This window comes from Hypanus sabinus, chromosome 1 (assembly GCF_030144855.1).
Source record: "Hypanus sabinus isolate sHypSab1 chromosome 1, sHypSab1.hap1, whole genome shotgun sequence".
NCBI lineage: Eukaryota > Metazoa > Chordata > Chondrichthyes > Myliobatiformes > Dasyatidae > Hypanus > Hypanus sabinus.
Genome location: NC_082706.1, coordinates 129,407,681 through 129,430,523, shown reverse-complemented (window position 1 = coordinate 129,430,523; position 22,843 = coordinate 129,407,681). Strand labels below are relative to the sequence as shown.

The 22,843-nt window shown below is 40.2% G+C and overlaps 1 protein-coding gene across 6 annotated transcripts in view; it reads right to left on the bottom strand.

Moving 5' to 3' along the window:
• The window catches only part of vapal (VAMP (vesicle-associated membrane protein)-associated protein A, like), an 81,290-nt gene that overhangs the window by 22,297 nt on the left and 36,150 nt on the right, over positions 1-22,843 (bottom strand). For 5 of the 6 annotated variants that reach the window (XM_059976337.1, XM_059976325.1, XM_059976331.1 and 2 more), the window contains 2 exons: positions 10,274-10,426; positions 2,152-2,255 (listed from right to left, as the gene is read on the bottom strand). In XM_059976337.1, coding sequence (XP_059832320.1) covers positions 2,152-2,255; positions 10,274-10,426 — 257 coding nt within the window. Of the gene's footprint in view, positions 1-2,151; positions 2,256-10,273; positions 10,427-16,362; positions 16,521-22,843 lie in introns of all 6 variants that reach the window. The other variant, XM_059976357.1, reaches the window with a different exon arrangement.

The following is a 22,843-nucleotide window of genomic DNA, read 5'->3' as shown; positions in this document are numbered from 1 at the left end:
TGGAACAGAAGAGGAAATGTATATGGAGTCACAGCAGATAGGGGGAAACCTTGATGGATACTTTGCTTCAGTGTTCACCAGGGAGATAGATGGATATTTATGAATGTGAGGTCAATACAGAACTGGCTAATATGCTGGAACACATCGATGTTAAGGAACACTTCCTGGAACTTTTGAAACATTAGGATAGAATCAGAATTAGGTGTCCAGGGCCAGACACAATATATCCCAGGTATAGAAAGCTAGGGAAGAGATTGCTAAGCCTTTGGCAATGATCTTTGTATCCTCACTGGCCACAGGAGTAGTAGAAGTAGATTGGACAGTAGCAAACATTATTCCTTTGTTCATGAAGGTAATAGGGGTAATCCTGAGAACTAAAGACCACCGAGACCATCAGTAGTGAGCTGAAGATCCTTAGAGACAGAATTTACAAGCATTTGAAGAAGCAGTCTGCTTAGGGATAGTCAACATAGCTTTGTGAGGGACAGATCATGCTTTAAGAGCCTGATTGAATTCTTCGAGAAAGTGACAAAACAAATTGAACAGTGGATGCGTGTATGTGGATTATAGTAAGGTGTTTTCCGACAATATTCCCCATGGTAGATGCATTTAGAAAGTCATGAGGTATGGGACCCAAGGAAATAGAACCACATAAGATTACAGCACAGAAACAGGCCTTTTGGTCCTTCTTGGCTGTGCCAAACCATTTTTCTGCCAGTCCCACTGACCTGCACCTGGACCATATCCCTCCATACACCTCTCATCCATGTACCTGTCCAAGTTTTTCTTAAATGTTAAGAAAAAATTTGGCTGTGTAGATACAGAATTGGTTTGCCCACAGATAGCAGAGGGAGGTAGTAGGTAGAGCATATTCTGCCTAGAGGTCATTGACCAGTGGTGTTCTGTAGATCTGTCCTGGAAACCCTACTCTTTGTGATTTTTATAAATGACTTAGCTGTAGAAGTGGAAAGGTGAATTAGTAAGTTTGCAGGTAACACAAACATTGTTGTAGTTGTGGATAGTGTAGAGTTCCCACCAATTTTTTATGATATAGACCATTACCATTAACCAATGAGTCCCTGGATATAGGTTGGGAACCCCCAATGTAGAAGATTGTCAGATTATAAAGGGACATAGATAAGATGCAGAGCCTAGCTGAAAAATGGCAGCTGGAGTTCAATCAGGATAAGAGTGAAGTGATACACTTTGGAAGGTCAAACTTGAAGGCAGAATCTAATGTTAATAGCAGGATTCTTAGCAGTGTGGAGCAACAGCAGAATCCTGGGGTCCACTTCCATAGATCCCTTGAAGTTCCTGCTCAAGTTGATAGCGTGGTTAAGAAGGCGCATGTTGCAATGGCCTTCATTAATCAGGGGATTGAGTGCTAGAGCTATGAAGTAATGTTGCAGCTCTATAAAACTCTGGTTAGACCACACATGGGAGTACAGTGTTCAGTTCTGGTCACATTATAGAAGAATTAGAGAAGATGCAGAGGAGATCGACCAGGTTGCTGCTTGGATTAGAGAGCATGTCTTATGAGAAAAGGTTGAGCAAGCTAAGGCTTTTCGCTTTGGAGCAAGAGAATGAGAGACTTGACAGAGGTGTACAAAATGATAAGAAGCACAGATACAATGGACAATCAGCACCATTTTCACAGGAAGGTAATCAGTAATAGAAGATGGCATTATTTTTAAAGGTGATTAGAGGATAGTACAGGGGGGATGTCAGAGGTAGTTTTGTTTTTAAAACACAGAGTAGTAGGTGAATGGAATGCACTGCCAGGAGTAATGGTAGATGCAGATATATTAGGGAGATTTAAGAGACTTTAGATGGGGACATGGATGAAAGAAAAATAGAAGGCTATGTTGGAGGGAAGGGCTAAATTGATCTTGGAGTAGGTTAAAAGGCTGGCACAACATCATGAGCAGAAGGGCTTGAAAAAGCTCTATGTTCTATATTGACATTAGGTTAGGTGTAGGACTAGGAAGGATTTGTTTAATACACTAATCATTGTCAGTAATGTTTTGTACAGTACATTAAAACCAAACAATGCCTTCTGTAAAATGTAAGCCCCAGAAAAATCAGTCTCAGTTTTTGTGGAAAACAGTATTTTAGCAGCAAATCCTTTATCAGGGAAAATATAATACTTACTACTGCATCCATATCTGCAGCACCAGGTGGAGCATAGACTGTTTGTACCATGAATTTGTGTTTGCTTTTCTCATTGGGATCATAGTCAAAAGGCTGCAACATTACTGGAGAGGGAAAACAGAAATGTTAGCTTTGAAGAGGCCAGGTATTAGTAACTAATTTTACCATTTAAAGCTGCTGTTCAGGACGTGATTGTGCTCACATCCCAAATTAAAATACAATATGTATATTCACATTAAACAAAATAGCTACCCAAGCCCGCTGTTTGCTAAAGGAACCAGTCTAGATTCCTTTAGTGTTATATAGATTTTTTTCCACTGGTGCAAAAACATAGCTATATTAATGCATTTTAGAATCTAGTTCCAAAGATCACGGTGACATAAAAGTTCTGTATTCTTCTACTTTCTATGCTCAAAAGATCACAAAAGTACTTGGAACTAAATTCTTTAAGTTAACTGCAATGGTAAAATATTTTTTAAATCTTATATACTGTACATTAAGATATTATGAATACAAATTAAAATATTCAGGGAACAGTGCAGGAGAGGCAAATTGATTGCAATGATTAAATTAACAGATTAGTAATCCAGAGAAGGCAGCAGCTATGAAATTAATTAAATTAGCCAGAAACAAAAATAATCTCAGAAATGCTGATCACAAACCCTAAGTGATCATAAAGAAACACATCTGGTACACATATTTGTCAAGGGAGGACATTTGCCACCTTGATCTCCAACCTATATGCACTATGCCAGACCAGACCTATAGTTAACTCTTAATTGACCTTTGAAGCAGACTACAAATCACTGAATTCCATCAAACCTTACCAATAACACAAAAGATAATACTAGATATGTAGCCCACGGTAACTAGATAACAAATGTAGGCATGGAAAACACTCAGATTTGAAGGCCATAGGCGTGGAGGCTTGTTACTGCTCCATCATCCAAAACCCTGCAACCACATCATAACCCCACCCCCACCTGCCTCCAACAACAGCAATATGGGAGTATAACCACCAAAATGGAAGCAGAGTTCAAAGGTGGCAGCAACTGGAGATGGGCAATAAAAATCCAAACAAAGTAGTAATTTCTTTTTTCTATAATAACTTTCAGTCACAGTGGCACTTAGCTATGGTCTCTGTCAAGGTCATGGTTGAGTTTTTTTTAGCTTGCAAGGATATTGTAAGTTCTGGTCAAGATGCCATTGAGCTATGGTCCCTTTCAAGGTCATGGCCCATTCTTGTTTATTTTTTGGATCTTAAGGATGGTGTTGGAGACAGAGCAAAGTGTTAAGAGGCAAGGTTAGGGTTTAAGGACGGATGTGTGGGAGCTAAGGGTCAAGCCAGAGTCCAGGTCAGAGTATTCCATATGCCGAAAGCAAGTGATCCTCGTGGATAGATGTCAGACTGGCAAGCACTGTGGACAAAGGCCAGCGATGAAGAGCCGGTGACCTTCCCCACCCACCCCACAACCCACATCAGCAGCTCTCAGGATTCAAAGTCCATGCAGGCAGGAGGCAAGAGGGCCTGGAATTTGAGGTCCAGTCATCAGCAAGTTATGAGATTGACACCAAAAGATCAAAGCCCAAAAGTCAAATACCAAAGTCAGCAAGTCCAGAAGTCGAGGCCTGATAACCGAAACCCAATGTCTGTAGAGTCCATAAATGTGCTGGAGGCCCAGAGGTGGCCTGTCCTGGGGGAAGAGACTTATTTGTGTGTGTGAGAGGATGGGTGAGTGTGTGGTCGGGAAGGAAGGGGCTTGTTTTGATTTTGTTCTTTTATTGCTGCTGTTGTTGTTGCTGTTTCTTGTGTGGTTTAAAACACTGTGGACATGCAATGTTCGCACCAGAATGTATGGTGACATTTGCAGACTGCCCCCCCAGTACATCCTTAGGTTGCATTGGCTTTTAAAGCAAGTGACACATTTTGCTGTATGTTTTAATGTACATGTGATAAATACATCCAAAATCTAACCCATATATTTATGTTCTATATCCTGCCACTATATACTTCAAAGCTTCACAGTATGCTTATTATCAAATAATGTATAAATTGTCCAACCTTGAGATATGTTTGCTTACATGCAGCCACAAACCAAGAAACCTGAAAGAACCCAATTAAAAAAAGACTAACTCCCAATGCACACACAGAAAGAGGAAAAAAACAAATCATGCAAACAATACTTGCTAAACTTCATTTTATTCAATAATCACCCAACACTACTTAGTGAATACTATGATAAATTTTATTATTACCAGCTTATACAGTACTTAAAAAAAATATATGGGAGGATTTTAATGAAATAAGATTTCCATAAGTAAGGTTTTTCATGACTTGAGAAGACCTAGCAATATACAAAAATGTTACATATTCGTAGGGGTGAAGAGCAAGATATTCAGAAGTGACTACAGTTGAAAATGAGTAAGTATTCAAAAACAGCTTTTATCCCTTTAGTTATCAGAATCTTGATCTCTCAATCTACTTGAATGAGTCATTGTCATAGAAAAGTACAACGAGAAACAGGTCCTTTGGCCCATCTAGTCCATGCCAAACCACTTAACCTGTCTACTTCATCTGACCTGAGCATGGAACACAGCCCTCCATACCTCTACCATCAATGTATGGACCCAAACTTCTCTTACAAAAATCACATCCACCACTTGTACTGGCAGCTTGTTCCAGATGCTCATCACTCTGAATGAAGAAGTTTCCCCTCATGTTCCCCTTAAGCTTTTAACCTTTCACCCCAACCCATGACCTCTAGCTGTAGTCCCATTTAATCTCAGTGGGAAAATATCTACTTGCATTTACCCGATCTATACTCCTCATAATTCTGTATACCTTTATCAAATCTCCTCTCAACCTACTACGTTAAAAGGAATAAGGTTCTAAATTATTCAGTCATTTTCCATATACTTCAGTCCTCCAGTCCCGGCTACATCCTTGTAAACTTTCTCTGTACTCTTTCAATCTTACTTGTATCAATGCTTTCGGCAGGTGACCGAAACTGCAAAAAAATACTCCAAATTAGGCCTCACCAATGTCTTAAACAATATCAACATAACATTCCATCTTATGTACTTAATACTTCTATTTATAAAGGCCAATGTGCCAAAAGCTTTCTTTACGACCCCACCTTCTTTCACCACCACCTTCAATGAATTATGGACCTGTATTCCCAGATCACTTCGTTCTACTGTACTCCTCAGTGCCCTACCATTCACCATGCAAAACTTGCCATGGTTGGTCCTACTGCAGTTCTGCACCCACACTTCTCTGCATTACATTCCATCTACAATTTCTCAACCCATTTTTCCAGCTGGTCCATATCCCACTACAAGCTAATAGTCTTAAACAAGCTGGATGAACTCAGCAGGTCAGGCAGCATCCATAGAAACGAGCAGTCAACGTTTCGGGCTGAGACCCTTCGTCTCAGACCGAAACATTGACTGCTCGTTTCAACAGATGCTGCCTGACCTGCTGAGTTCATCCAGCTTGTTTGTACATGTTGATTTGACCACAGCATCTGCAGTGTACTTTATAGAAGCTGATAGTCTTCCTTGCTGACCTAGTTAACTATGCTATCATCCAGTTCACTGCTATAGATGACAAACAACAGACCCAGCACTGATACCTACAGCAGTCCATTAGTCACGGGCCTCTAGTCAGAATAGTCCATATAGACTACATCCACTGCCTTGTTGTTGCTTTGCCTCACTTCTATTGACTGTGTCCATCTCATGAGTAAATACAGATGCAAAAAAAAATCCATTTAAGATTTCCCCCATCTCTTTCAGCAACACACATAGATTATCATTCTGATCTTCCAGAGGACTAATTTAGTCCCTTGCAATACTTTTCTCTTAACATATCTATAGAATCCCTTAGGATTCTCCTTTACCTTGTCTGCTAAGGGAACCTCATGCCTTCTTTTAGTCCCTATGATTTCTTTCTTCAGTGTTCTCTTGCATTTCTTATACTCCATAAGTACCTCAGTTATTCCTACCTGTCTAAACTTGCTATGTACCTCCTCCTTTTCTTAAACAGGGCCTCAATCTCTTATAAGAGAAAACCTGTAGGCACTGGAAATCTGAACAAAACATACAAAATGCTGGAGAAACTCATTAGCAGGCCAGGCAGCATCTAGGTAGACATTAAACATCAACTGTACTCTTTTCCTATATGCTGCAGGGCCTGCTGAGTTCCTCCAGCATTTTGTGTGTGTTGCCTAAATATCTCTTGAAAACTCTCAAAATTTCACTTTTGAAGGTTTCCCACTTATCAAGTATACCTTTGTCAGTAAACAGCCTGTCCCAATCCACGCTTGCCAGATCCTTTCTAATACCATCAAAATTGACCTTTCTCCAATTTAGAATTTTAAACTGTGGACCAGACCTACCTTTTTCCATATTGACTTTGAACATAATGGCATTATGATCACTAGATGCAAAATGTTCCCCTACACCAACTTCTGTCACCTGCCCCATCTCATTCCCTAATAGCAGATCAAGTATTACACACTCTCTCATTGGGATATCTATGTACTGATAAAAGTACACATTTAACATATTCTTTCCCATCTAGTCCTTTTACAGTATGGGAGTCCCAGTCAATGTGGAAAATTAAAATCATCTACTATGACAACCTTATGTCTCTTGGAACAGCCTGCGAGCTCTCTACAAATTTGTTCCTCTAAATCCTACAGACTGTTGGGTGCCTCACTAATGTGGTTATACTTTTCTTATTCCTCATTTTCGCCCATAAAACCTCATTGGAAGAGTTCTAAAGTCTGTACAGACTGAGCACTGCCAGGACATTTTCCCTAACTACTAACACCACCACTCCCACTTTAATCCCTCCCATTCTGTCACATCTAAAACAACAGAGCCCAAGAATATTGAGCTGCCAGTCTTGCCCCTCCTGCAACCAAGTCTTACTAATGGCTACAATATCATTATTCCATGTGTTGATCCATGCCCTGAGCTCACCCACCTTTTCTATGCCTCCTGCATTGAAATATACATAGTCCAAGACATTAGTTGCACCATACTCAGCCTTCTGATTCCCTGACTTTGAGGTCTTAACAACATGTTTCCACAACCTCTCCACTACCTGTTCTTCATGATGCCAAGAATACAATGAAGTGAAAGAACAGAGAAGAAAATCACACTAATTTGCTGTATATATTGATCCCATTTTACGAACATTATCTCCAAGTCTCAAACCTAAATATTAACCAGAATACCGTTGTCAATTTTAAACCACTGCTTACAACATTTCCTGTTTTTTCTTCACATTATTTTTCTCCAAACCCTTAGTCTTCCCCAAGGTGATAAGCATATTAATAAGAAGATTTACTGGGGGAACTATTTGTTCATTCAGTATTTAATTCTAGATCATTTTCAGAGTCACAAATCATCTCTAATCCATGTATATCCACTGCCTTCGATAATATGTAATCTGTTAAAACCAACATTAAGTTCATAGATCCTGTATTAAATGTTAACACCCAATGTTTTATTGCTTACTCATTTAATCTAGTGAATTCAGTACCTCTCAACCTGTGCAATTTTATCCAGTAATGTTCCAAGTTTAGCATCATCTTTTAATAACTTACTTTGAACTGAAAGAGATTCAAATCAGAAAGAGGTGGATGCAACACCAAATTGAGGCTCTCCTCTAAGTATTCCTTTCCTCTATTATCCCCTCAGATTTATTGTCACCAACTTATATGACCATGAAATTTGCTGATTTGCAGTAGTACAGTTTAAAAACAAAATTATTATTAAATGAAATAAATAGCTCAATAAAAAAGACTGAGTTCACAACCATTGATTCATACATTTATCAGAAATCTGAAGGCAGAAGGGAAAGAAGCTGTTCCTGAATTGTTGAGTGTGGGTCTTTCAGGATCCAGTACCTCCTTCCTGATGGATGTCACCTTCTTGAGGCACCACACCCTGAAGATGTCCACAAGGGTGGGGTAGATTGTGCATGTGTTGGAGTTGTCTGATCTCTAACAGTCTTCCAATTCTATGTACTAAAGCCTCCATACCTAGCTGCAATGCAACCAGTCGGAGTGCTCTATACTTAACATATAAGAAATTTATATGAGTCTTTGGCACCATACAGTATCTCCTCACATTTGAACAAAGCTGGTAGGCCTTCTTCGTGATTGCAGCAACGTACAAAGCCCAGGATAGATCCTCCAATATGCTGATACCTTGAAACTTGAAGCTGGTCATCTCTTCCACCAATGACCTCTCAATGTACACTGCTATATGTTCTCCCATCTTCCCTTCCTGAAATCCACAATCAAATCCTTGATCTCGCTGGCATTGAGTGTGAGGTTATTGTTAGGACACCATTTAACCAGACAATTTTTCTCATTCCTGTACGCCTCCTCGTTGTCCATCTGAGATTCTACCAACAGCACTTCTGTCATCAGAAAATTTACAAATGGCATTTGATCTGAGCTTAGCTACACAGTTATCAGTTGAGAGAAGAACCGAGCAGTGAGCCATGCATGCCTGCGATGATTGCAAGCATGGAGATGTAATTACTAATCCACACTGACTCTAAGGACGAAGACGAGGATCCAGTTGCAAAATAAGGTACAGATGCCTAACGTTTTGAGGCTTGGTGAAGAGATGATGGTGTAGAAAACAAAAATCAGGAAGTTATGTTGCAGCTTTATAAAACTCTAGTTAGGCTGCATCTGGAGTAGTGCACATAGCTCTGGTCTCCCCATCGTAGGAAGGATGTTGATGCTTTGGAGAAGGTGCAGAGGGGGTTACCAGGATGTTGCCTGGATTAGAGGGCATGGGTAGTAACAAGAGGTTGAACAAATGTGGGTTGCTTTTGCTAGAGCAGCAGAGGCTGAAAAGGGATCTGATAGAGGTTTATAAGATAATGAGAGGCATAGATACAATAGACAGACAATATATTTTTCCAAGGGTTGAAATGTCTAATACCAGTGGGCATGCATTTAAGGAGGGTAATTTTGAAGGGCATGAGAAGGGCAAGTTTTTTTTTTAAAACAGAGCAATGAGTGCCTGGAATGCACTGCCCAGTGTGGTAGTAGAGACAGAAACATTAGAGACTTAACAGACACTTAGATAAGCACATTATTTTGAGGAAAATGGAATGATATAGGCATTGTGTAAGCAGAAGAGATTAGTTTACTTAGTCATTTAATTGGTTCAGCACAACAGTGAGGGCCAAAGGGCTTGTTCCTGTACTGTACCATTCTATGTTCTATATTCTACAAAAGCAAGCTGTAATCAAGTATTTGCTATGCAGTTGTCTTGGTGTTTCAAAGCAAAATGTAGAGCCAGTGAGATTGCATCTGCTGTAAACCAATGTAGAGGCCATTCTATCCTACTCATTTCACTCACCCCCCTTCAATGCACCATCTAACTTCTCTAATGAGTATTTACCTTCATTTACCCTTCAGCCCATTTCCACTTTGTCGCCCATGTTTAATCTGAACATCCCTATATAGAACTTCTACCGAATCCATTTGAAATTCATCATCACTGTGCACACCTGTGAGGAGTATCACATCTTCCTTGATATCAAACAGAACTAGTAAATTATGGTACAAATAGTTCATAATTAGTACTGTCTGTTTGGTGGTGCTAATGCCAGCAATTACCACAATCACAAATATTTTAAACATTTTCAACAGCACATTCTAATAAGGGAAAAATCCGCATTGCAGCTTTCAGAAAACTTGTACAATATCTCTCATGGCCCAAATTCAGTCTACCTCATGCCTACATATCCTCCTCCAGAACACTCCACTACCACTACATCCCTCCCACCTCAAAAATACTAATTGTGAAGCACAACAGATATCAAGTGCCCATCATCCAATCTGCTGTTATCAAAGAACAACAGGCAGCTGCTGCTATCATAGGCCTTTGTTGTAATGCTTGCCTATATTGAACTTGCTGGGCAAGATGGTTGTGTGGGAAGTGGGGGGAAGAAGAGGAGAGGTACACAGCCTGCTGAAATGACTGGCTAATTTTGAAAGACGAAAGTTTTCTAATTGCTAGTTAAAATTAACCCAATCATCTTACACTTGTTATAAACATGTTATTTTACAATCATTCTTACCAGAAACTGTAATAATTGATCCTGGGTCAATTATTCCACTGTTAGGCCGTACACAATACCGGCGTGGTGCTGTAGTCTTTACTTTGAAACAAACTCTCTTATCCGATGGGTTTTTCAATTTGAGATTTGTTGTTACTACATCTGTAAATGGACCTGTAGATGTAAATAAGCACACATACAAAAAACATTAATAAAAATAAAGCAAGCATCCCTGTGGTATCACATCTTTAATCTTAATTCTAGGATCAAACATGAAGAGAGCAAAGAGAATTGAACAGCCTAAAATGAATTTTAGAAAATACAAAGTAGATGAGCAAGGACAAATGGAAAGCAATTTGAATGCCAAATCAAGAGACTGTGGAGTTTCGGAATAATCATGGATCAAAGTGGCAGGTATCACAAGATTTTGGGAAAGATGAGGTATGACAGTGTTTACAAGTAGGAATATTTTGATAGAAAGCTGGGTAGATGCTGTAAGCATATAATTCAGTGACCAGTAAAATGTATTGAACTGCCAACTCCATATTTCTTCCTCCCCGCCCCCCAACCCCTAAATGTGCAAATGAAAGAATCTGCAATTTGTGCAGTGATAGGGTTTTAATTCTCGGGTTCTATCCAATACAACAACTTACTGTTTCTAGGATAATTTCTCACTAAGCTGTAAGTATCTTTTTTTAGTCCATGGGCTTCAACTTTTTACAAACTGACATGTAGAATCCATGCATCTGTTTTCTATCAGCCTTATATTCTGTGTTGCAGATGATACTAAGGTAGGTGGCGTTGTGGATAATGAAGTAGGTTTTCAAAGTATGCAGAGAGATTTAGGCCAATTAGAAGAGTGGGCTGAACGATAATAGATGGAGTTTAATGCTGATTAGTGTGAGGTGCGACATTTTGGTAGGAATAATCCAAATAGGACATTCTGAATGCAGTAGAACAGAGTGATCTAGGAATAATGGTGCACAGTTCCCTGAAGGTGGAATCTCATGTGGATAGGGTGGTGAAGAAAGCTTTTGGTATGCTGACCTTTATAAATCAGAGCATTGAGTATAGGAGTTGGGATGTAATGTTAAAATTGTACAAGGCATTGGTAAGGAGTTCTGGAGTATAGTGTACAGTTCTGGTCACCGAATTATAGGAAAGATGTCAACAAAATAGAGAGAGTAAAGAGAAGATTTACTAGAATGTTACCTGGGTTTCAGCACCTAAGTTACAGGGAAAGGCTGAACAAGTTAGGTCTTTATTCTTTGGAGCGTAGAAGGTTGAGGGGGGACTTGATAGAGGTATTTAAAATAATGAGCGGGATAAATCCAGTTGACGTGGATAGGCTTTTTCCACTGAGAGTAGAGGAGATTCAAACAAGAGGACATGATTTGAGAGTTAGGGGGAGAAAAGTTTAAGGGTAACACGAAGGGGAATTTCTTTACACAGAGAGTGGTAGCTGTGTGGAATGAACTTCCAGTAGAAGTGGTATAGGCAGGTTCGGTATTGTCATCTAAAGTAAAATTGGATAGGTATATGGACAGGAAAGGAACGGAGGGTTATGGGCTGAGTGCTGGCCAGTGGGACTAGGTGAGCGTAAGCGTCGGCACGGACTAGAAGGGCCAAGATGGCCTGTTTCCGTGCTGTAATTGTTATATAGTTATGGTTATATGGTTGCACGTTTATAATGTGTATTATAACAATGCATCACTTGAGTGGGGGCTTGGTAAACTGAAGGGAATAAGTTACATATTCACGTTTTGTTCCCAGCAGTTTATTTTGGAGCTGGGGACCGACAAATGTCATAATTTTTGTTGACCGCTTAATTATGCTGAAGTTTTCTGGCTTCAAGATTGTATGATCTGCTAGTTGCTAATAAAGGAATACAGTTCCTCCTATTTGGAACATTATTACTGGAGTGATTGAAGGGCAGATCATACAAGGATAATAAATCCAAGGTGGTCGCCAGCAGCGGCAATCGGTTTGTTAGAACTGACCACTACATTCCGTCAACAAAAGATTTCAACAGTTATATCAAAAGAGCACCAGCATTCGGATGTGTCTGCAAAATTAGAAGCACCACAGACAGGAACAACCTTTTGATTCATGCTGTGTTTGGGTTTGGAACACAGATCAAAATGGTCATCGCTCACTGTAAGCTCAATACAGTGCGGTGATGCCTATGAGCTTGGCGCTTGTTTCTGTTGAAACACTGAAATACTTCCGACTGTCGACATCTGAAGTGAAGAAGTATTTTGTCTGATTCACACACTTGGAAAATAACACAAGCCAAACTGGATACAGTGACCTTGAAAAAGTCATGACTAAGACAAATTAAGCTTACTGGGAAAGTTCTGGTGACTAGAACTGACAATGTTCAGAAGAACTACAATAGCATTATTAAGATTAATAATTTAATACTGTTAATTAGAAGTGTCCTGGTACCAGAGAAGAGCAACAAGATGTTTCATGAATGCAGTCTCATTTGGGCGATTTTAAAAATCTTCGTGAAGATGTTGGTAAGCAACTTAACTTGCTGTCATCTTTAATGCCCATCTCAGAGCAAGATAAACAAACCAAAACCTATGCAAATAGTGATACTTTTATTAATACAGTCACAGCAGAGGTTGAACAATAGTTGAAATAAACATGTGATTTTGAAGGTCAAATTGCTGAAGGAAATGAAAATATTTATAAAGCTACAGAGCATGCTGTAACTATATATAAAACTGATGATTTTCAAGATCTTTTCAAGATGATTTTCATATACCCTAAAGACAGCCCATCCAACATACATGCAGCAAGTTATATTGCTAGCAGAACATCCCTTGTGTCTGATACTTCCTCTACGTGCATTAAAATGGAGGCTAATTTAGCTACATTATTCACACGGTAACAATTATTGAAAGACAAGCATGCATTGGAAGAGCAAGAGAGCAGCTATGGAAAGCAAAGGAGCAGCTAAGGAGAAGGAAGTTGCAGGAAGAAATTGCAGTACAGATGGCCAAAGTCGAAGTGTTACAGTAAGCACTTCAAATGCTGTGGGTGCTAAGTGAGCTACAGCAGGACAGTTCTATGCTGTGAGTTCCCATGCTGACGTGGCAGAGAAAATCCAGCATACCCTATGTCAATGTGGATACACATGTTCCTCAAAAAGTCTGGATCCCAAGGAAGAGTTTAGGGTGTTCAGCTCTCAGCCTGCACCAAGGGGGCACTCCGAACCTCCGCCATATCCAATAGCACAGGGTGCTTCTAAGAACATTAATGTACAAGTATGGTAACACTCATGATTCAGATGATAAAAGTCTAAATAGTGCTCTGGTAGCCATAAGGACACAGAAGGAATTAGCAAGCTTAGTGGTGCAACAACAATGCACTGCATCTGTCTGAAGAGAGATTCAAATCTTTGATGGTGATCCATTGCAGTATCATTCATTTACAAAGGCTTTCAAGAATAGCACTGAAGACAAGATAGATCATTATGGCGGCTGTCTCCATTTTCTTAAACAGTTCACTGGAGGTTACCCTAGGGAGGTTGTCAAAAGTTGCCAGCAAGCCAGCCTGGAAGAAGGGTTATCTAAAGGCCTAAGCTATACTGCAGAAACATTTTGATAACAAGCACAAAATTGAGTTAGCCTACATGCAAAAGGCTCTTTCCTGGCTGCATATCAAATCAGAAGACGTGAAAGCTCATCAAGACGACAGCCCTGTTGTAATGAAATGGGACAAGTTCAGCTTATACAAGAACTGGACAAGCCTATTAATATATCAATTGTTGTGACGCTGCTAGTACCAAACTATATCGGCCTCTGCCATTCCTTCGGGCCCATCAGATGTGTGGAGAGGAGGGAGCTTGCTACATGAGCAACAGCTTGCTCTCCATATTGTACTATCCTGGCTTGCATGTCTAGACAGCTAGGATGCAACATCCACGGTTGACCCTGACTGACAGAGGCCTTATCTGTTGTAGCCTTATATACTTAGGGATAAATAAAGATTTTTTGCCCGTGAGTTACTAGATAATCATAACCATGAGGCTACTTTCATCACTCTTGTCAAGTTTAATCAAAAAAACAAGTGAGGATTTCTACACAGCCAATGTACACCACCAGCAGTAAGCAAAGGTGTCAACAAAACCAAGTCATAAATTCATTCCTAAGCTCAAGGAAGCAGCTTTCCCACTGCTGCGACTACTGTGAAGAGTAAAGCTAAAACTGAGCCTGGAATTAATGAAAGGGTCAGTTTGTTCTCCCAGGGTGCTCCCAGCTGGAGAAAAAAGGTTTACAAGGAGAAGATTGCCATCCTAAAAATAACGGTGTCTGCTTTGGTTGTTTGTGTACAGGACACATCAGCAAGGATTGCAAGAAAAGTCTTTCATTCAAGGTATGCAGTGGCAAGCATCCCAGTATACTTCATATTGACTCTGATGAAAAGGCTGCAGATTCGAAAAAAGCCATGAAAGAATCAAACACAGCAGTGAGTAATGCCCTGGTACCAAATGTCCTTGGGGGGGGGGGGGGGGGGGCTAGTGATCAGGATTATAAACTTCCTATAATTCCAGTTCAGATGAAGTCTAAGAAGAGTAACAAGATAGTGGTTGCATATGCTTTCCTAGATCAAGTACTGCTGTGTTCTGCACAGTGAAACTCATGAACAAGATCAACCTGATAGGAAAAGGAGCTCATTCTCCTACGCACCACAGGTGAAGAGAAAGTTGTGAGTAGCTACATCATTCCAGGATTGGAAGTGGCTGGTTTAGATCATGTAAACACTGCTTAACATCTATACACAGGAACATATGCCCATCCACAAAGAAATACTCCTGCTCAGAAAGATCTTCAGGAATGGTCTCAACTGAAGCATATTTGGTTGCCGGGAACTGATTCAGAAATTGAGCTGCTGATAGGACAAATGTGCCTAAAGTATTGGAGCTGCAGCAAGTGATTTGCAGTGTTAATGGTGAACCCTATGCAATCAGAACAATGCTGGGTTGGACTATTAATGGACCATTGAAAGGAGACCATTGTGGTGAAAGAGACCATGCTCAGCCAGAGCTGACAGTTAACAAGATTTTATTTTTCTAACTCTGCAGCAGCAATTCAAGTCAGATTTCCCCGAATGCAATAAAGAGGAACAACCTGGTATATCAAGAGAAGATCACAATCCAGGATAAACCACTTACCAAAAGAGGACATCTGTGTGAATATTAAGATTTTAGGGTCTCCTATGTTTTGGTAGTATGTATTATTATAGTATAATAATTAGGGGGCTGGTGATAAGTTACATATTCATGCTTATTCTCAGCAGTTTTGTTTGGAGCTAGAGACTGACAGATGTCACATCTTTCATTAACCACTTAGTGACGCTTAACTAAGCTTAAGTTTCATCTCTTCAAGATTGTATGTTTTGCTAGTTGCTAATAAAGGATCAAATATAGTTCTTTGGCTTTTTTGGACATCATTACTGGAGTGATTGGAGGGCGCTTCATGCAAGGATAACAAATCCTTGGGGATTACTAGCTGCGGCAACTGGTTTGTTAGAATTGGCCGCTGCATTATCAGATATCTTCTAGGTTCTTTTTTGACACCACAAATGGTCAAAATCGTTCCTCTTATTTGCATAATTAACAAACTGCTAATGAAAAATTACTTGCCTTTACAAATCCAAGTAGGATTATTGTTACTGAAAGCTTCCCACTAAGGTTAAATAATCTCTCCTGACATAGTTCCCTTTTTAAAAAAAAAGATTCTACTTCCTCATCAGATCTTTTTTGTCATATGTATACAATACGAAATGGGGAACAATAAAGTGCGGTGGGGGTGGGGGTGGGGGTGGGGGGGGGGGGGGAGGGTAATGTGGTTACTTGAAGCACTTCCACAGACACAATATAGGCCTGGGTAGAGAAGCTACTTCCAAAGATGTGGTAGCTGCATTTGAATGTTGGAAGTGTGGAGCCAGGCAAAAGAGAACCAAACTGTATTAGGAAGTAGATAGGTGCAACACAAACTACTAGGTTAAAATATTATCTGTTGCCATGAGCAGAACAATGAAATGTGCTAATTTAAAGTAATATAAAGCAAATTATCACAAACTGAAACTAAGATTACCTTTTCAAAGTTCTATAGATTGTAGTCATATCATTGATAATATTCCAATTATAAAATAGACACTAGAAGCTAGCTTGCCAAAATCCAGATTAAAATTTGTATTCATGGGATGACATCCAGTAAGTTAACTTTGAATAAAAACTGGAGGAGGCTCTCACCTAAAAATAGATGTATGTGATTATACTGACATCTCTTTTCAGAAGATTAAAAATTAACTCTTTTGAATTTCCAAAAGCAGAACAAACAACCTGTGATCAGTATGCAGTTTCTAACCAGAATCTATAACTCACCACATTGTCCTGGACTTGGATTTTGGAAAAGGACACAAAAAAAAACCTTGCTGGTGAAAATAGCTATATTCAGATTAATATTTAAACCTGTTACAATTTAAGGTAAGTTGATGCATGACCTAGTATCCTTTCTATACGCATGCATCTCCAAACCAGCAAAACTTAAGACAATACAGCTTTGATACTTCCCTTCTTTGGGGGGGGGGGGGGGGGGGGGAGGGAGGAGAGGAAAGAGTGAACCACTAGGTAGCACAGGATCTCTAAATACACAATCTGATTAGCATTCAGTTTTCAAGGGTAAATTGGTAAATCAGTCGATCATGACAGTAAATTTAATGCAAAAATTATTATTGATCAGCACTCATTCGACTATAACTTGCTCTGGTAAAATAATAACTCCTACCCGAGAAGCAACTGGGATCCACTCCAATTCACCTACTGTCATAACAGGTCACACTAGGTGACGTTTCATTGGCTCTTCACTCAACCCTGAAATATCTAGACAGTGAAGATGCAAACATCAGGATGCTCTTCATTGACTACAGATCAGCATTCAATACTACCATCCCCTCAAAACTAGTTCCACGACATTGGCCTGAATACCTTCTTGGTCACTGGATCTTCGATTTCCTCACTTACAGACCCTAGTCAGTTCAGATTCGCAACATCTACTCGACAATCACCAGAAGGCCTTGTGCTTAGCCCTCTACTCTACTCACTTTATACTAGGCTAAGCATAGTTCCAATGCCATATTTAAGTTTGCTCACGACACCACCGTTGTTGGCTGAAACAAAAGTGGTGATGATTCAGCGTACAGGAGGGAGACTGAAAATCTTACTGAGTGATGCCACAACAACCACCTCACACAATGTCAGCAAAATGAAGGAGCTGATTATTGACTACGGGAGGAAACTGAAGAGCCATAAGCCAGTCCTCAACAGGGAATCAGAGGTGGAGTGGGTCAGCAACTTTAAATTCCTTAGAGTTATTATTTCAAAGGATTTGACCTGGGTCCAAAAAAAGTGCAATTACATCAAATTCAGCATCTCTACTTTCTCAGAAGTTTGTGAAAATTTGACATGTCATCTAAAATGTGGACAAATTTCTATAGATATGCGGTGGAGAGTACACTGACTGATTGTATCACTACCTGGTATGGAAACACCAATGTCTTTGAACAGAAAAGCCCACATAAAGTAGTGAATCCAGCCCAGTCCATCATAGGTAAAACCCTTCCCACTACTAAGCACACCTACAAGGAGGGTTGTTAAAGGAAAGTAGCATCCTTCAAAAACGATCCCACCATCGGGCCATGCTCTCCTCTTACTGTTGTCATCAGGGAAGAGATACAAGAGCATTGGGACGACTCCGCCAGGTTCAGAAACAGCTATTAGTCCTCACCATCAGGCTCTTAAAGCAGAGCAGGTATTTAAGAATAAGGGGTAGACCATTTAGAACAGAGATGCAGAAAAACTTTTTCACCCAGAGAGTGGTGGATATGTGGAATGCTCTGCCCCAGAAGGCAGTGGAGGCCAAGTCTCTGGATGCATTCAAGAGAGTTAGATAGAGTTCTTATAGATAGCAGGGTCCAGGGATAGGGGGAGAGGTCAGGAACGGGGTACTGATTGTGTATGATCAGCCATGATCACAGTGAATGGCGGTGCTGGCTAGAAGGGCCGAATGGCCTACTCCTGCACCTATTGTCTATTGTCAGGTATCTTTATTCATTCAATTTCAGTCATCCAAACAAGAAAGCTCACAAATAGAGAAAGCTTGGAGGCAGTGCGAAAAGGAGGATAGGCAGGTAATAAGAGAAGGAATGCGCTCAGATCGATGGTTTGAAATGAGTCTATTTTAATGTGAGGGGTATTATGAATAAAGCAGATGGACCTAGAGCATGGATCAGCACTTGGAACTATGTTGTTGTGGCGATTACAAAGATTTGGATGGTGCAGGGGCCGGAATGTACCAGTACCAGGCTATAAATGTTTTTGAAAGGATAGGGAGGGAGGCAAAAGAAGTGTGGACGTTTGATCAGAGATAGTGTCATGGCTGCAGAAAAGGAGGAAGTCATGGAGGAGCTCTTGACAGAGTCACTGTGGGTGGAAGTTAGGAATAGGAAGGGATCAATAACTCTACTGGTGTTTTTTTTATATATAGACCACCGAATAGTAACAGGGACATCAAGGAGCAGATAGGGAAACAGATTCTGGAAATAAGAACAGGGTTGTTGTGGTGGGAGATTTTTATTTCCCAAATATTGATTGGCATCTCCCTAGAGTGAGGGGTTAAGAGGGGTTGGAGTTTGTTAGATGTGTTCAGGAAGGTTTCTTTTCACAATATGTAGATAAGCTTATAAGAGAAGAGGCTGTACTTGATCTGGTATTGGGAAATGAACCTGGTCAGGTGTCAGGTCTTTCGGTGGGAGAGCATTTTGGAGATAGTGATCTCAATTCTATCTCCTTTACCATAGCATTGGAGAGAAATAGTAACAGAGAAGTTAGGGAAATGTTTAATTGGAGTAAGCAGAACTATAAGGCTATCTGGCAGGAACTTGGAAGCATAAACTGAAAACAGATGTTCTCAGGGAAATGTACGGAAGAAATGTGGTAAATGTTCAGGGATATTTGCATGGAGTTCTGCGCAGGTACATTCCAACGAAACAGGGAAAGGATGGTCGGGTACAGGAACTGTGGTTACAAAGGCTGTTGTAAATCTAGTCAAGAATAAAAGAAGAGCTTACGAAAGGTTCAAAAAAAGAGGTATATGATAGAGATCTAGAAGATTATAAGGCTAGCAGGAAGGAGCTTAAGATTGAAATTATGAGAGCTAGAAAGGGCCATGTGAATGTCTTGGTGAACAGAATTAAGGAAAACCCCAAGGCCGTGGAGAGCATTCTGACAGGCTGCATCACTGTCTAGTATGGAGGGCCTACTGCACAGAACCGTAAGAAGCTGCAGAAGGTTTTAAATATGGTCAGCCCCATCTTGGGCACGAGCCTACAAAGTACCCACGACATCTTTAGAGAGCGGTGTCTCAGAAAGATAGCGTCCATTATTAAGGACCTCCAGCACCCAGGGGATGCCCTTTTCTCACTATTACCATCAGGTAGGAGATACAGAAGCCTGAAGGCACACACTCAGCGATTCAGGAACAGATTCTTCCCCTCAGCCATCCGATTCCTATATGGGCTTTGAACATTTCATCACATTTGGACACTACATCACTTTTTTTAAAATATATGGTATTAAAAAATGTGGAAAAACAGAAATAATCTATCCAATATATGTAATTGTTTCACTTATTTATTATTATGTTTTATCTTTTTCCCCCTCTCATTCTGTTAAGATTATATATTGCATTGAACTGCTGCTGCTAAGTTAACAACTTTCACATCATATGCTGGTGATAATAAACCCGAATCTGATCCTATAAGTACATGAAGAGCAAGAGAATAAGACGCAAGAGAAGAGGACCAATCAAGTGTGACCCCCCCCCCCCCCCCGGAAAAGGATCTTGGTGATTATGGGGATGACTTGCAGTGGACCGAAAAGCTTGAGCATGTAGATATTAAGGAAGAGGATGTGCTGGAGCTTTTGGAAAGCATCAAGTTAGATAAGTCACCAGGACCAGACGAGATGTACCCCAGGCTATTATGGGAAATGAGGGAGGAGATTGCTGAGCCTCTAGTGATAATCTATGTATCCTCAATGAGGAAGGGAAGAGGTTCCAGAGGATTGCAGATGTTGTTCCCTTATTCAAGAAAGAGAGTAGGGATAGTCCAGGAAATTATAGACCAGTGGCTCTTACTTCAGTGGTTGTTGAGAAGATCCTGAGAAGCAGGACTTATGAATATTTTGAAATGCATAATATGATTAGGAATAGTCAGTATGGCTTTGTTAAAAGCAGCTCATGCCTTAGGAGCCCGATTGAATTTTGAGGATGTGACTAGACACATTGATGAAGGTAGAGCCACAGATGTAGCGTATATGATAAGGTGCCCCATGCAAGGCTTATTGAGAAAGTAAGAAGGCATAGATCCATGGGGACATTGCTTTGTGGATCCAGAACTTGCCTACAGAAGGCAAAGAGTGGTTGTAGATAGGTCATATTCTGCATGGAGGTCAGTGACCAGTGATGTATCTCAGGAATCCCTTCTGGGACCCCTGCTCTTTGTGATTCTCATAAATGACCTGGATAAGGAAGTGGAAGGATGGGTTAGGGAATTTGCTGATGGCACAAAGGTTGGAATAGTGTGAACGGCTGTCAGAAGTTACAGCAAGACATCGACAGGATGCAAGACTGGGCTGAGAAGTGGCAGATGGAGTTCAACCCAGATAAGTGTGAGGTGGTTAATTTTGGTAGGTCAAATAAGATGGCAGAATATAGCACTAATGGTAAGACTCTTGGCAGTGTGGAGGTTCAGAGGGATCTTGGGGTCCGAGTCCATAGGACACTTAAACCTGCTATGCAGATTGACTCTGTGGTCAAGAAGGCATATGGTGCAATGGCCTTCATCAATCGTGGGATTGAGCTTAAGAGCCGCAAGGTAATGTTGCAGCTATACAGGACCCCAATCAGACGCCACTTGGAGTACTGAGCTCAATTCTGGTGGCCTCACTACAGGAAGGACGTGGAAACCATAGAAAGGGTGCAGAGATTTACGAGAACGTTGCTTGGATTGGGGAGCATGCCTTATGAGAATAGGTTGAGTGAACTCAGCCTTTTCTCCTTGGAGCGACAGAGGATGGGAGGTGTACAAGATAATGAGAGGCATTGATTGTGTGGATAGTCAGAGGTTTTTTCACAGGGCTGAAATGGCCAACATGAGAGGGCACAGTTTTAAGGTGCTTGGAAGAAGGTACAGAGGAAATATCGGGGTAAATTTGTTTGTTTGTTTTAAAACACAGAGAGTGGTGAGTGCGTGGAATAGGCTGCCGGCGGGGGAGGCGGGAATGATAGAGTCTTTTAAAGAGACTCCTGTATAGGGACATGGAGCTTACAAAATAGAAGGCTATGGATAAGCCTAGGCAGTTCCAAGGTAAGGACATGTTCAGCACAACTGTGTGGGCTGAAGGGCCTGTATTGTGCTGTAGGTTTTCTATGTTTCTAAACACTGAACTGCTCCCACAAGCTATGGACTCACTTTCAAGTAGTCATCATCTCATGCTCTCCATATTTGCACAGGATTCTTTTTCAAGATATTGCTGCACATGCACACAAATTATTAATGAAGCACACTTCAAAGTGGAGTAAATTACAATGTGCATCCTTGCAATACAAATCAACTTCTCTGTAACAATTAATAGCAAAAATAATTAAATGACGACCATAGCAAGTGATGAAAATGACTTTAATTTCTGTATTTGCAAAATAGTACACTAACAATTCACACTTCACTTTACCATTGATGCTGTCCAAGTTCAATTCCAGTTTTTCTACTGTAGTTTCCAGTCATTCTTGGGATTGTTAAAATTTATTTTTTTTCTGTTTTAATATATGGAAATTAAGAAAATTCACAAATAATTTAGTATTATACAACTTCAATATTCAAATATTCCATTTTAGTAGCACAATATATTGAACAGCAACAAGTGGTTACAAGATTTGAATTTTGAAGTCCTAAAATATATCCCCAGAAAATTTAGATTTAAACATATTTTCCACAAATATTAACTGAAGCAGTTAATGACAGAAATTTAAATAGCTCAGTATACCACTGATCACTCAGCTTTCAGAAAACAGTAAGAGTCTGCATAATTTAAGTGTATATTTTCAATTAAAATGACTCCCAAAACACATGTCTGTATCCCATAATGACAAATTGAGAAATTAAGTAATTAGCTTGACATGAAATTTAAAAAAGGGAACTGGAGATGCTAAAATTTTTAATTAAGAACAGAAACTGCCAGAGACACCAAGCAGGCACAGCAACGTTAATGGAAAAAGTTAACTTCTCAGGTTGAAGTCTGCTCATCAGAACTGTGTTAAGGAAATGGAGCTGCAGCTGGATGACCTGTAATGGGGGGAACTAAGGGTGGCACCAGAGGTTTTTGCAGACCTGGATGATTTCTTCCAGTTCATCCATGAAACTGTTTAATTCTCTTCACATATCTCTCTTTTCCTCTTCAAGGTGGCTGGGATCCAACCGGGGTCCTTGATGTACATCTCAAGCTATGCTCACGAGCGG